Source organism: Pelodiscus sinensis, chromosome 2 (genome assembly GCF_052426305.1).
Source record: "Pelodiscus sinensis isolate ZL-2025 chromosome 2, ASM5242630v1, whole genome shotgun sequence".
Classification (NCBI taxonomy): domain Eukaryota; kingdom Metazoa; phylum Chordata; order Testudines; family Trionychidae; genus Pelodiscus; species Pelodiscus sinensis.
Window position 1 is genome coordinate 70787063 of NC_143053.1, and position 15261 is coordinate 70802323.

Below are 15261 nucleotides of genomic sequence, written 5' to 3' on the forward strand. Positions count from 1 at the left end.
GCCCTGTTCTGTGTACAGGCAGTCCCCGACTTACGCGGATCCGACTTACGTCAGATCCGCACTTACGAACGGAGCTTTCTCGCCCCGGAAGTCGGGGCAAGAAAGCCCCGTTCGTAAGCTGCTCCGGTGCCCCTGGTCTGCTGGAGACCGTCTCCAGCAGACCAGGGGCACCGGGCGGGTTCCCGCGCTTCTGAGGCTTTTGGGGGACCGTCCCCAGCAGACCACAGGCACCCAGACTGAAGCTGCAGCCGTGGCGGGGTCCCTCGCCTCTGAGGCTTTGCCAGAGCAAAGCCTCAGAGGCACGGCACCCCGCTGCCGCTGCGGCTCTGCTCCCCGTGTCCCTGGTCTGCTGGGGGGGGGGGGGGCGCAGCTAGTGTGCTCCCCCCCCCCAGCAGACCAGGCTTTTGTTTTGGACTCTGGGGCAGAGCAGCTGGGGCGCTGCCGATTTGTCCTGCAGCGCCCGTGGGCACTACTGGACCAACCCGGCAGCACCCCAGCTGCTCTGCCCCAGGTCCTGATTCAGCCGCTGCTGGTCAGTTTCAGCAGCGGCTGAATCAGGACGTCTGGGGCAGAGCAGATGGGGTGCTGCTGGGTTGGTCCAGTAGCACCCCAGCTGCTCTGCCCCAGGCGTCCCCAAGTCAGCTTCTGCTGAAACTGACCAGCGCTGACTACAGGAAGCCCCAGGCAGAGTTGCTCTGCCCCGGGCTTCCTGGAATCAGCTGCTGATCAGTTTCAGCAGCAGCTGACTTGGGGACGCCTGGGGTTCTTAAGTTGATTCTGTATGTAAGTCAGAACTGGCGGTCAGTTTCAGCAGTGTCTGAATCTGGACGCCAGTTCCGACTTACATACAGATTCAACTTAAGAACAAACCTACAGTCCCTATCTTGTACGTAACCCGGGGACTGCCTGTATTCCCTCTGAAGCACCTGGCATTGGGTACTGTTGGAAGACAGGATATTGAGTTAGTTGGACCACTGGTCTGACCCAGTATGGCTGTTATCTTGAACAAGCGACCCATGCTGCAGAGGAAAGTGAACCCCTTCCTCCACCACCTATAGAATCTCTAACCTGGGGGGAAATTCCTTCCTGACCCCATGTATGATAATCATTTAGCTCTGAGCATGACAGAAAGATCCACTGGTCATATACCTGGAAAAGAATTCACTGTAATAAGTCATACTCAATAGTGTCCTATCTCTGGTCTTTGGGAATATTGGCTACTATAAGTGACAGGTGGGCAACATGCCATTGGAGGCAATCATACCACCCGCTCAAATTTCTTCCTACTCCTGCACACATTTGGGGAGAGGGGGAAGATACAAATTAGGAGATCATCAAAATTTGTCCTTACAAATCCATATTCATTTTCTATTTTTTTGTTAAGACATTAAAGCAAATTTTCCCTCCTAGTGTTTCTTTTCTGATTTGAACTCCTCCTTTCCTCTCACATTCAACTAATTTTTTGAAAACATCACAGGAAATATGACTTATTTAATACAAAATGGTAGTCACTGTTGCATGTGAATTTGTAGCAAAAGTTTTTATATGATAATGAACAGAAATTAAAGAAACATTTCACACCTCATCAAAATTAAAAACTTTATTAATATAAAAATTTTAGTATAAAAATAGAGTAGCTTATATACATTTAAAATAAATTCTAAGATCAAAAGGTGCAATCATTTTAAACAAGTAAAAAGAAATACTTTTATATTTCATGTAATGAATTCCTGGCACCATACTCTTCTAAAATTTGTCTTCATCCTTGTTCTCACCTGCCCTGTATATACTATCTCAACCTAGATTATAAAGGGTCTGAGGGTAGACTACTTCACAAAATAATGAAGAAGTGCCATGAACATCTACAGAACTATTTGTATATCATGAAAAAGTTTACATGTATACTTTAATGGGATACATTATTACTTAATGCCTGAAGTGCTTAAAAATGTACCAGGTAAATTCAGTAAATGGCCTGAACAGATCTGATATATTCAAGTTGCACAGAAAAATATTCCTGAAACTTATGGAAATGAAATACTCAAACTAAATATTTGTAACACCTCCTCCACCTATGCAATTTCACTAATCCACTTCGCAAAATATAACTGCTGTCATAACTGTGTACTGTTGACTACAACACTTCACACCAGAAGGGGCTGCAATTAATAATTAGTTTAAGCAGCTTGAGATCAGTTAACAAGGGAAAATATGGTTAGTGTAAAAATATATTTAAATCAACAAGGTAATTGTTAATACCAGAACTGTCATTATTTAAGGTATTGGAACTGTCACAGAATCCACCCAATAGGGTTTACAGAGAGCAATTAATATAAAACAGGCTCTTTAACTGAGATTAGTACAGGTAAGAGTAGCCTTAAAAAAAAAAAAAAAAAAAGTTAAGTACTGTTGCAAATCAAAAAGGTCAAAAATCCATGAAAGTTAGACTATTTACCAAGCCCTCAGATTCTGTCCCCAGACACTTAGGATACATCTACACTGCATGGCTATTTCAGAATTCGAGAGAGATCCCGAAATAGCTATCCCGTATCTACATAAGCTGCCCGTTAATTCAAATTATTTTTCGAAATATCAGACATGCTATTTTGCCATCCTGGTAAACCTCATTGCACAAGGGTTAAGGCAGCGTTTCTCAAACTGTGGGTCACGACCAATTTATGGGGGGGGGGGGGGTCGCACCTGGATCCATTATTTTTCTTGAAAAAATTTGTCTCCCCATGGGCTCTGTCTGGTTTAAAAAAAAAAAAAAAAAAAACCATGAAATACCGGATGGAAGCCTGGCAGGGACAATTTTCCCCTGCCGTGTCTGGGAGGGGCAGGGGAGTGAGGAGCACCACAGAGTCTAATGAAGGGGGGGTAGGACGGAGCAGTTGCTGGGCACCACGCTAGGGTGGCGCTGGCTGGGTGGGAGCGGAGCTGTGCTGCTCTGGCCAACATGAGCAGCAGAGACCGGCCGCTGGCCTTGTGATGCCTCCCCTACAAGCTGAGAGCTGAGGAAGCCAGGCCAGGCAGCAGGAGCAACTACTTTAAAAGTAAGAGTGTTCCTCCGTGCTTGGCTCTGCGGGGGGAGGAGGGGGGAAGAGATTTGATTGGAGCGGGGCTCCCGACGCTGAGAATACCTGCCTCAGAGGGAGGGGGGAATGAACTGGCATGGAGAGTACTAGGGGAGCCAGCCTCAGGGGGAAGGGTGGGTGCACTGGCGGTTAGTGTGCAGTCCCAAACTGGACAAAGTGGTGCAACTTTGGCTCCCACCTCCTCTTTTTTTTTTTTTTTTTTTTGCTTAATAATTTATCGGGGGGGGGGGGAATCATACAAATTCATTTAGCATTTTAGGGGGTTGCGGTATCACTAAGTTTGAGAACCCTGGGTTAAGGGATGGTTCAAAATAGTGCATTATTTCAAAATTTGGTGTTGTGTAGATGCGCCAAATTTCAATTTAATAAGCTATTTCAAAATAGATTTGAGATAAGATACGCAATTTGCTATGCAAATTGCATATCTTACTTTGAGTTTAGGGTGCTAGGTATATTTACCCTAAGTCTCATTCATGGGTATGCAGCTTACATTCTGTATTTAAGATCAGAATCCATATTCTGCCATAACAAGGGGAGAGCACTAAGGACTCTTTCGCAAATAAAGCTGTTAAGAGAAATGTTAACTTTTGTAAACAGTACATAACTGCTGTAACTGGGCACATGGGAAAGATGTGTCACATATACTCCTAATATTTAATCTGTTCATCTAAAACTAGTTTATATCATTTTGATGTCAGCATAGTTGATCTAGTAAAACAAACTAATGAAAATACTTACTGAATAGACTTTTCAGACAATTTTTGTTTTGAGTCACAGCACCCTTGAAAAATTTTGACACTGACAGTCCAAAGAAGCATTTCAACTTACAGAACTAAAACTTAATAATCACTGGCCATTTTATGCTGACTTTACATTTCACTGTCACTTTTTCCAGTGACCTAAGCCAGTATTAGGATATTAAATCCATTGAGTTTAGATTTACAAATATTAAAAAGGCATCTCTCAAATGTTAACAATTCAATAAAAATCAGGGTAGCCAGAAACTATGTCTGCCATAAGCAAAGCAATTTAAGCTACAGACAAATGTTTATGAAATTCTATTTTCTCTCATGGAAGTGAAGTTTCAAGCAGTATATTTTCTTCACACAGCTGAAAGCAGCCATCTGGAAGATCCTGTGCTTTACAGAAAGGGGTCTATAATATCACTGCAGGTAAAGTCAACTTGCAACACTGTAAACAGATAAAGACAAGTTATTAATGGGATAATATCCAGTGTAAACAAAACTATGAAAAATGTATTAAATCAGCTGTTTAAGTCATAGTGAAGAGGAAACATATATCTAAGTATCCAAGCTTATACTGTTTTAACAGTTGTGATTTTGAAGTAACTGATCCAGGGTAATAGCTGATCTTAAGTTTTCATCTTGTTGTATTTTTATAATTTTTATTAATTTTATTGTCCTGTATAGATTTTAACACCATATGTATTGTATTATGCTCTATGGCAGCGTTTCCCAAACTATGGGCTGCGGCCCGTTACCGGGCCACGGGAAAAAAATACTGGGCCTCAGTGTGGCTGCCGGGAGGGGAGCAGAGCAGGACAGGCTGGGAGGAGGTGTGTCTGTGGGGGGTCGGGGGGGGAGAAACCGGCTGCTGGGAAGCAGGGTTGGCGGCAGCGGGGCTGTCCAGCAATCAGGGAGGGCAGGCAGCGAAACCAGGGCTGGGGGCGAGGGGACAGGCTGGGGGAGATCAGGAGGAGGAGGACCGGAGAACCAGCTGCTGGAAGCAGGGCTGGATGGAGGCAGCGGTGCTGGTCGGGGGGTCGTCGGGGGAGCGGGGCGGGCCGAGGGAGATTGGTGGGGGGCGGGAGGAACCAACTGCCAGAAGCAGGGCTGGACAGGGGCAGCAGGGCTGGACTAGGGAGATCGGGAGGAGAAGGGGGGGGAGCAGGACTGACCCGGGAACATGAAGACCCTGGCAGACGAGTGAGTCTGGCCGGGGATTCCATTTTGTGTCCCCCTCCCCCTCCACATACCCTCCCTCGAGTAGTTGAGAACTGCGTGGCAGGTAGACACACTCATGCAGTGTGAGCACATCTATCAGCCAGGCAGTTCACAGATAAGGACCGATACACCTAATTATAATAAAACTTACCTAATTAGAAAATAGTAGACATTTTATATGTCTGGTAATTTCTCAATTTTTTTCCCCAGACAAAACTCTCAAATACCAGACTGTCCGGTACAAAACCGGACACATAGCAACCCTACCCTTTCTTGCACCGTCCCTCCTAGCCAGATACCAGACCCCTAATCTGCTCCTGCTCCCACCTCCTGGAGTGCCCATGCGGCTCCGGGTTCCCCAAGCCCTGGCCCAGGCTGTGCAGAGGATGCAGCCAGGTAAAACACTGAAAATGCATTCATTTTTTATTCTTTTTTTTTTTAATATGTGTTTATATTTTTGGGCTGCAAAAAACAGTCCTGAAAAAAAAGCAGGTTCCAACTAAAGTAAAAAGTTTGGGAAACCCTGATTTAGCCAGCTTTCTATCCATTTTACAGTCCATTTATCCAATCCATATTTCCTTAACTTGCTGGCAAGAAGATTGTGGGTGACTGTATCAAAAGCTTTGCCCACGCTGGCACTGGGGGCTTTGGGAGGACCAGAAACAACTTATTTGAATATTCATAATTTGCTTGATGAATATGCAAATGAATGTTATCAGTCCTCCAAAAGCTCGTGAATGGATTGACTGGTCCCCGTGTCAAAAAGTTTGGGAACCCCTGCTCTATGGCCTTTAGCTAAGACACTACATCAGTAAATTTTCTAATCCATGCCAGCTAACCAAGTATTATCTAATAAACATACCAACAAAATATTGGTTTATCACTTCAAGCAAACAGAAAAGTTAAGGTCACTATTTTCTGCTTATTACAAGTTTTTGTTTGATTTGACTAACTTTACTAACAAGAAATGACTGTAATTTCACAGGCATTCTGTTGTGACCTTGAATTTCTGCTACATTTCACTTAAATCAACAGTAAAATATTATATCCCTAAAGTTAATGTGAGGGACAGGGGAAGGAGAGCGGTATTCCAATCAGTATGTTATCCTCACTGAAGAAAAGTAGCATAAGTAAATTATCTCCATCATTCATTAAAAAAGACTTACCTGCTAGTTGGTAATGTTTTTCCACTCATGTTTTCAGAAGAAGATGGTTCAGAGTGGAAAAAGCTTTTTATCCACCAGAATTTATCAAATAGTTCAGGTAACCCTACAAAAGGAAACATAATAATAGTGACTGTAAATTAAATCTAAGTGCCAAAAATAAGGAAAAAAAAGTATCTTTGGGGGGAAAAAAAAAAAGGCAATACCATGATGGGCTTTTTCCTGGTCGGAGATGTTCACAGGATCAGACCAGAAAGATGAAGATCCTGATGAAACACTGGATTCAGAATTCAATCGAGCTGTATGAAGAAAACAAAACAATGATCTCAGATTACAGAATATACATTAATTTCAGACTAACGATTTTTTCAAAACTTTCATATCCCTAATGCCTCACAGAAGATGCTGTTTAGCCTGAGGCAAGTTTACTTAAAAAGTCATTTAGGCCACTTCTTCACTTCTCAGAAGACTGATGTTATAGCGGTCGATTTTCTGGAGTTCAATTTAGTAGATCTAGTAAAGAACGCCAACGGCTCTACTGTCCATGCTGGTACCCCTCAATTTGCAAGGAGTTAGGGAAGTTGACAGGGGCATTTGATCCTGTCAACCTCCTGCTACAGAGACGGCACTGAAGGCTGAATTAAGTTACGTCAAATCCAGCTACACAATTAAAGTAGTTAGAGTAGTGTATCTTAGTTCGACCTTCCAAGTAAGTATAGACAAGGCCTCAGTGTCCAATACTGTTATACTGCTTTTTTAAAAAAAAAGTTTATAGAGACATTGCACGAAGACAGGATAACTGTTTCAGGAGTTCACCGGCTGCTACCACTTCTTACGCCCCAGAAAAAAAGTATGCTAAGATGCAATCTGCTTGTGTAACTTTCATTCAGCATCAGTGAAAGTATACAACATGTATTTTAGGATCAGGCATTAGTATAAGGGATTCCATTCTAAAAAACTGTCCTTTGATATAACTAATAGGAGAGAAAAGAGGAGTGAGGTAATATCTTTTATTGGACCAACTTCTGGGTTGACAGAAACAAACTTCCAATGACCTATAGAAGAGCTCTGTGTAAGTTGAAAAGCTTCTTTATCACCAAAAGTTGCTCCAATAAAATATTTTACTTCACCCTTGTTGTCAATCTAATATCCTGGGACCAATAGAGCTACAAAAACACTGCACATAACAATTAGAACATATTATAGTAGAAACCTTCTTCTCCGTATGCTTTCATACAAAAATTAATACCAATAAGTTTCACATTATAGCCTATCATCAAAGCATCATGACATTTAGTCTCACAACTCCCTGTGAGAGGCAAATATTTCCCCATTTTACGAATGAGGAAACAGAGTCATTAACTGACCTTCCAAAGTTCACACAGAGTCTGGTGCAGAGACAAAAGCCAAATCACTTTTCCTATTCCTGTGCTTTAGCCATAAAATCTTGTGTATTAGCTGCCATCTTGGCTGACCCACCAGCAACCTCCAGATTTAAGAACAAGAATTGCTACTGCTTGAGCTAAAGAAGTTAGCTAATGTAAAAACTCATATCCACTATGGATCAGCAAAGGGGACCTGCAACACACTTGCCAGTGGGTTGTACATCTTTTCTTTTTATATTTATTAATGTCAAATAGAAGTTATACACTTCTTGTGCCAACTCTGACTAACACTATTTTAGGCATCCCCTCCTACACACATACACGTGACCTAATGTCATTTTCTAAAAACAGCCTATTAAAATCTCCAGAATTGCTTTCAATAGTCAGCAGCAGCTTGATACTGGTGCTGGGAGACTCCAGACCAATCCTGAAGGGTTGGCAATCCTACTCGAGTGAGGAAAAAAAGTCTTTCCTCTTCATATGAGGAAGGGGAAATTGGAGAATAAGTCACAGAAAGACATGAGCTCCCTAAGAATTTCCCCCACACACAAAAAATACTGTCCTCAAACCTCCAAATCCCTCAGGAGCGACGTAAGCACTGTACAACCTGGTGTTGACGCCTTTTCATTAGCGGAATCAGTTTTGAGATCAAATAATAAAATACCAGAACTGAATGGGACCTCCAGAGGTCCTCAAGTCCAGTCCCCTGCCTTTACGGCAGGACCAAGCACCATCTAGATCACCCCGACAGATGTCTCCTATCCAAGGATGATAGAAGATGTTTCCTATCCAAAGGGTCAGAGAATTTCCAGCCATGTAACTCTCGCCTTCATAAACAAGTAGAAATTGTCAGATGAGGACACACACACCAGGTTTAAAATAAATAAATAAATAAATATTTATTTATTTTTTAAAGCAACCCTTACTTCTGTAGTACTGATTCTTGGCCAGGAGGCAGCCAGCTGAAGGCACAGATGCCATAGCAAAAGGCACCGAGACAGGGCCAAAAGTCAAGCAAACAGGCAGAGAACAATCTGCAGGAGAGCAACAGAAAAAAGGAAAAAAGTTGACAATAATGAACTCTTTAGAGTTTCCAGATGGTTTCAACAAAAATACCAGATGCACTTGACATGACATTATAATCTACATTACAACTTATTCAAGGCCTGACCGAACCATTCCGGCGCCCCAGGCAGACAGTTTAATTGCGCCCCAGGTTGGGGGAGGGTGCCTGCGTGGCCCCACTGGTGCATGGGAGAGGGCGCATACGCTGCCCCACCCAGAGCTGGTGGCTGCAGGACGCATATGCCCAGCCTGGCCCAGCCCGGCTACCGCCTACCTGGGGTGGGCTGAGCAGGGCCCCGCGGCCACAAGGAGAAGGGCGCTGCTGGCCAGCACTGCAGGGGTTAACATGGTCCCCGCCCTGGGCGGCCGCTGTAGGGTGGCCGCTGAGAGCTGCTGCAGTCCGGGAGCCGGGCACCCCCCATAGGTTGGCGCCCCGGGCAGCTGCGTGGCTAGCCCATGCCTTAATCCGGTCCTGATCTTATTTAGAAAATACTGGACATTTATATTTTCTCCATTTGTTTCCTGAACTGAAAGCTCAAATACTGGCCTGCCAGGTTCAAAAGCAGACACCAAGCAACCCTACGGTGCAAAGTGAGGGTCACACCAACCGGCAGCAACATCTTGCACAGCCTCTTTGTGGAGGCCCTTCTGATCGTTGGGATAAGTTCTGACCGTGATGGAATGTCGCTGACTTTAATTCAGTGACTTTGGGTGAACACCGCTGTAAGGGCCATGGCCCAAAGGAACCTTTCGCCGCGGAGATCGCAAAGCACTTGCACCTCTTCCCAAATTTGCAATACTCCTAATAAGCACCAACACCCTGCACTCGGCAACCGCCCCTTAGCCCTACCCTGGAGGCCTGCGGCTACCTTAAGCCCCCAGCCGCCTTTGCCGAAGGAATGTGGCTGCTCGCGCCCCTTACCTGGGTCGCCTCTCCTCTGCAGCGCCCCCAGCAAACCGCCCACGAGCCCGCACCAGCTGCAGGTGCCCCGCCGGCTGCGCGCGCTGAGTGCTGGGCAGCGCTAGGCGGGGGCGGCTGTTTATAGCGCAGTCCCGGCGCGCGCCTGACACCTTAGCCGCGGGGCGCCTCCCCCTGGCCTGGTGGCCTCACTCAACCCCGGTCGGGCCAAGCGCCAGGCGGGCGGGCGGAGTGGAACGCGGCGGTGGGCACAGCAGGAGCGGGGCGTGCGCGCGTGCGGTCCTGCTGTCGGGCGGGGGCGGGGCGCGTGCTGCCCTGGCTGGGACCGCCCCGCTCACGGTCCTAGCACCTGCACTGGCCCCGCCTTTGTGATCGCAGCTCACATTCCAAAGCCGGGCAGGGAGATGCTGAGCCGCAACACGTCTCCCTCCTGCCCCCCTCCTCAGCCCCTTGCGGCTGGGGAAGTGCTCGAAGGAGTAGGCTTTGAGCAGGAGGGTTGGGGGGAGCCCACCATTTACAGAGCACCAGTGTACATGTGATGGTGGAGGCAGAGGAGCCACCCCTTCATTCCTGCCTATCCCCTCTCCCTATCTGGAAGAAGAGAGTGTTGGACAATCTTTCCATGGTTGATGGTCTCAGGCCCTATAGAGGGGCTGCCAGGTCACTCCCGCCCTTCTTTCCCCCTAATAGTCACTCTATTTGGAGAAGATGAATAGCCCAAGGGTTCTATTCAAAGACCTTCGTTTAAGCAGGCAAGGGGAAGAGAATTTGCAGAAGGGAGTTGCCAGTGACGGGCACAATTTGAGGTTTTGTGATACTTGATGCCTTTCTGAAAACCCCCACTTCTGAAATCCTGTGATTAGATAAGACATAGCTTTCATTGAAGGAGTTAGTTTTCAAACTTCCTTGCTGCACAGAAAAGCTTGAAAACATGCCCTGAGTGTACCCTAAATATTCAGAAGCACAGGAAATTAAAAAAAACCCATTGTTTTTATCAAGCCATTTATTTTGAGGCTGTGACTCCTGATGTTTTGGTTTCTTTTTTTCTTTTAAACATTACAGTTTGCAATAGTACATGTCTTTCTGTGTATTTATACTATGCTCAATCATCACCTTGGCATCTGAACACTTTAAATCAGAACCATCATCTAGAGGGGTTTGATGTTTGTCTTCACAGCTATGCAGATTTACAAAAGATAAAAAGCTTTTTGGCCCATTTTTTCCCTGAGATATGTAGACAGTACTCTGTTCAAATTTTAAAGTGTATCTGAGAACAAAATATGCCATGTCACTTTTTAGAATTGCCACCAGCCATGGAGCTAATCAAAGTTTTAATAAAAATGGTTTTCAGCAGGAAAATGACCATTGATAAGTTGAGGGTTTTTTGTAATATTGTATCAATTTCAACAAATGTCAGTGTTTTTCTAAAATACTTTCCATTTCAAAATTTGTTATATTAAAATTTCAAGGCTGAAAAAGTCATGTCATTTTGTTTCATAGGGGATGTCCACACTGCAAGCTTATTTCAGAAAAAGTTATTCCAGAAGTAATACGGCTGGCTAGGATAAGTAACTGGCAATTGTTGTGCTTTTGATACTGATTGTACTTAGATCATTTAGATGTAATGTTAGTAAATAGAGCTGCAGAGTAGTAATTCGTTACAGTAGTTTTGAAAGATTAATAATATACCTTCAAAACACAAAATGTTGTGTTCCAGTGATGTTTGCAGAACTTTGTATTTAGAACTCTAAACTGATTTATCTGCATTTCTACTAGATATTTACTCAATGGAGATGTTTTTCCTCTTGGTGCTTTTGCATTAGATACTACTGTTTACACTTATTTACCATTGTGCCATTAAAGTCTTTTGATAACTCTATGGTAACTGGGTCAAGGGTATAGAAAGGCATTTATCATGTTCACCACAGTCTTATAGGAGGAGCTCGTAGCACTGATTAAAAGTGCCCAATACTTCACAATGTAAGAAACTGTTTTCAGTTGGTTATAACTTTACCAAGCCTTAACTATTTGGAATGAAATTTTCCATTTCATTTCCATCTTCAGGATATTTTTTTCTATTACATTTTAGCTAATTGGTTCAGCCATTTTCAAGACAGAGGCTAGTGAAAAATATCGTCTTGCCTCCGTCTAAAATCCTGGTGACTCTTTATAGTACCATGTCCAGGTATCAGAAATATTCCTTTTGTCATCCCCTGTGAAAATTTGCCCCAGTTTGGCACTCAAAAGTTACGATATGCCAATTCAAGTTGCCTGTGTAATCTTAATTCAACACCATGCTGCTTATGTATTATGCTACAATCTTCCATTACATAATCATTTATTATTTGCTTCCCCACCCCAACCTCCATAGGACTCCTGCTTCATTCAAGGACAGGATGGATAGTGTTCACTTGCTGAAAAGCTTTTCTCTATTTTGTTTGTGTCTCATTGTTCAGTGTGTGGTTCCAGGCCATATTTACCATATACTATTCAAACCCTGCTTGAAGACAGAATTTGTACTTTCCTCATGAGCATTTCTATGGTGCTAATAACTATATAGTATCTGAGTTCTTTCCCAATATTAATCAAGTTTTTTTCCACAGTACGGCTACGTCTACACTGGTATGATTTTCTGGAAATGCTTTTAACAAAAAAGTTTTCTGTTAAAAGCATTTTCGGAAAAGAGCATCTAGATTGGCACGGATGCTTTTCCACAAAAAGTGCTTGACAATCTAGACGTGCTTTTGCACAAAAAAGCCCTGATCACCATTTTAACCATCGGGGCTTTTTTGCGCATAACAGTACTGTGCTGTCTACACTAGCCCTCTTGCGCAAATGATTTGCGCAAGAGGGCTTTTGCCCGAATGGAAGCAGCACAGTATTTCCGCAAGAACACTGACAATCTTACATGAGATCATCAGTATTCTTGCGGAAATTCAAGCGGCCAGTGTAGACAGCTGGCAAGTTTTTCCACAAAAGCAGATGATTTTGCGGAAAAACTTGCCAGTCTAGACACTGCCAACTTGTGTAAAATAAGGGGTGGTATTATCTCCATTTGGCTTATAGGGAACTGAAGCTCAGAAAGTTTAAAGTAAAAAATATCCACTAATCTAGGGTGGTAAACCTGAGGTTCCTAGACCTAATGTTTTGAAATACTTCGCATTTTGTACCTCTTTGAACATAGACAAGTTTATCTTCAGTTTTCAGATGTGAAGGTTCAACATTTATTCTAATCATACCAGTTGAGAACTCAGAACATAATGAACATAAAATTAGTAGTTGTCCACAGTTTAAGTGACTTGCCTAACATCACGGAGGAACTCTGTAGCAGAGACAGGAATAGACTCCAGTTCTACAGGGCTACATTCAACTCACATAACCATTAACCATCCTTTCCATTCCTGCCATCTCCAACTTTACTGACTTCCACTATCTGCAACAAAGGAAGCAGGGGTCCTTCATGCAAGAGTCTGCTATACTGCACAATGCTGCTGCACCACCAGAGCATATCCACTCTGTATGCTGACTAAGGCATGCGTGGGAAAAACTATATGAAATCATATAATTAAAGACTATAATAATGCATATGCACAAGGGATCAAATTAAAGTTGTTCCAGCTACTTAATTCTGGCATATCCTAACTTTTGAGTACTTGACTTTGCAATCTTAATAATGTGCTCTTAATGTAGTTTTGTGTGTGTGCCTGCATGTGCATAATTAGAGTTATAAGACTGAATTATATGGAGCCTTAAAATTTCATAGCCCCCCTACTACAACTTTAAAATAAAACAAATTTGAAAAAGAGAGGCAACATGGCCTAACTACATTTTCAATCCAGTACTGAGTGCAAACAATCTACAATGTCAGATATTACCTGACATGACTCATCTTTAAAATGTACAAAGTAAAATGACATGTCAACAAAAATAGAACTTCATCTTGAAAATCAAGTAAAATTAATCATTTACAATAAATAGTTTATCTAATAAACTGTGCTGCTTTCTTTGCTCCTAGAATATCTGAGATCAGACTCCGATCTCCTTGATTTTATTTGTTGTGTGAAATTATTAAAATTTTGTATTTCTCCTCCCCCACTGCTGTATTCATCATAAACAGAAGTCTAGGCCCTGGTCTATACTAGAGAGTTATTTCAAAATATCTCCCCTTATTTTGAAATAACAAGCGGAGCATCCACACTACCGAGCCTGACATTTCAAAATAACTCCTGCTTCTCATGAGGTATAATGCTTATGCCTCACTCCAGACTCCATGGCGGGACACCTTCCAACAACAAGCCATCCTTCAGAAGTCATGGAAACACACACTAGTGCCACACATGACATAGGGTCATGCCCAGACTTGGGCAGCATCTGCTCTCAGTGAAGCGTGGCAATTCAGAGGAGACCTATCCCCTGCATAGGAACCTGCTGGGGGAGAGAGGAAGAGAAGAGGACCCCAGGTAGGGTGTCCGGTTTTGAACCAGACAGTCCAGTATTTGAGCTTTCTGTTCGGGAAACAAGTTGAAAAAATATAAATGAGAAAATATAAATGTCCGGTATTTTCTAAATAAGATGTAATATAGATTGTGATGTAATGTCAAGTGTGTCCAGTATTTTTGTTGAAACCATCTGGCAACCCTAACCCCAGTACCACTCTCTCTGGCAAGTGACCTCTGCCGCTCACACACACACCCTCTAGCGGGCAGGGACTGAAGTTCTTTCTCTGTGGGACACAGCCAGTGCTGGACCCAGCAAGTGTGGGATGCAGAAGGAAGGTGAGCTGTCTTGTTACCCTCCCACCACAGCAGGATCCTGGCCTGGATGGCACCTTCTCATGCCTGCTTGTATTCAGGACATGAGGGTAGCAAGGTTCCTTTGGGACATCCATGCCCCTGCAGGAAAGTGCCCACTGTCTAGGCAACAGATGGCTTTGCTCGAAGCACATTGTCATCATCTGAACCAAGACCTTCAGTATCAGCTCAGAGATTAGGGCTAGTCTTCATGTACAGTATTTCCAGGGATGACTGCCCTTATCACTGTTCTTCACAGCTGGGCCTGCTGCAAGTGTGGTGCCTGCATCACCTCTGATGCCATCTTCCTGACTCTGTGAGATCCGCCACAAAAAGCGCACCAGGGAAGACCTGCTGTGGGATCAGATGGCCTGCCTCTAGTCTCTCATCCGGAGGTTCAGTGACGAGTGCTGGCAGTGGGCCACCAACCCTGTGGAGCTTCGGGCTGACTGGGAGCAGTGGAAGACCATGTGAGAGCAGCTGTAGCGCCAGCATGAGACCATGTGCTCCTCCATAACATCTGTCATGGAGTGTATGGCCGAGTGTATGGCGTGGGCCACCGGTCCGCCTCCCAGCTTCCTACCCAACTCCCCACACTCCCAACTCCCTGCCCAATTCCCCACCCCATCCCCCCCAACTCGCTACCTCCCTGGCTTCTCCTCCTAGCCTGCCCAAGGGCTGCCAGGGCCCCCTAACATGTGGCGGTGGGACCCCCCAGGCAGCCAAAGCCTCACAAGGTCCCCAAGGCAGGCATCACTCCCTGCCCCATCCCTTAGCCTCCTCCCCCTGCCTTCCTGCTTCTCCATTCCAGGTTCTTTCCCTAGTCCTTCGCCTGTTGTATATCCCCCAAATAAAAAAATCATAATTCTTTGTTCAAACA

At 44.2% G+C, this 15261-nt stretch overlaps 1 protein-coding gene across 1 annotated transcript; it reads right to left on the minus strand.

The window, feature by feature from the left end:
- Positions 1-1585: 1585 nt before the first annotated feature.
- On the minus strand, positions 1586-9918 carry PPDPFL (pancreatic progenitor cell differentiation and proliferation factor like). The gene is made up of 5 exons (XM_006112170.5): positions 9595-9918; positions 8534-8641; positions 6429-6521; positions 6226-6328; positions 1586-4286 (listed from the first exon to the last, which is right to left on the minus strand). The coding sequence occupies exons 2-5, from the start codon at positions 8586-8588 to the stop codon at positions 4274-4276; spliced, it is 264 nt and encodes an 87-aa protein (XP_006112232.1). The 5' UTR covers positions 8589-8641; positions 9595-9918; the 3' UTR covers positions 1586-4273.
- Positions 9919-15261: the final 5343 nt, after the last annotated feature.

Bases quoted from the DNA above. Each gene is read 5' to 3' on its own strand.
- PPDPFL (XM_006112170.5), bottom strand. From the start codon at position 8,588: ATGGCATCTGTGCCTTCAGCTGGCTGCCTCCTGGCCAAGAATCAGTAC. The intron at 6,522-8,533 runs GTAAGGGTTGCT...TTCTTCATACAG, and splicing joins CAAGAATCAGTACTACAGAA to CTCGATTGAATTCTGAATCC. The intron at 6,329-6,428 runs GTATTGCCTTTT...TTCCTTTTGTAG, and splicing joins CCAGGAAAAAGCCCATCATG to GGTTACCTGAACTATTTGAT.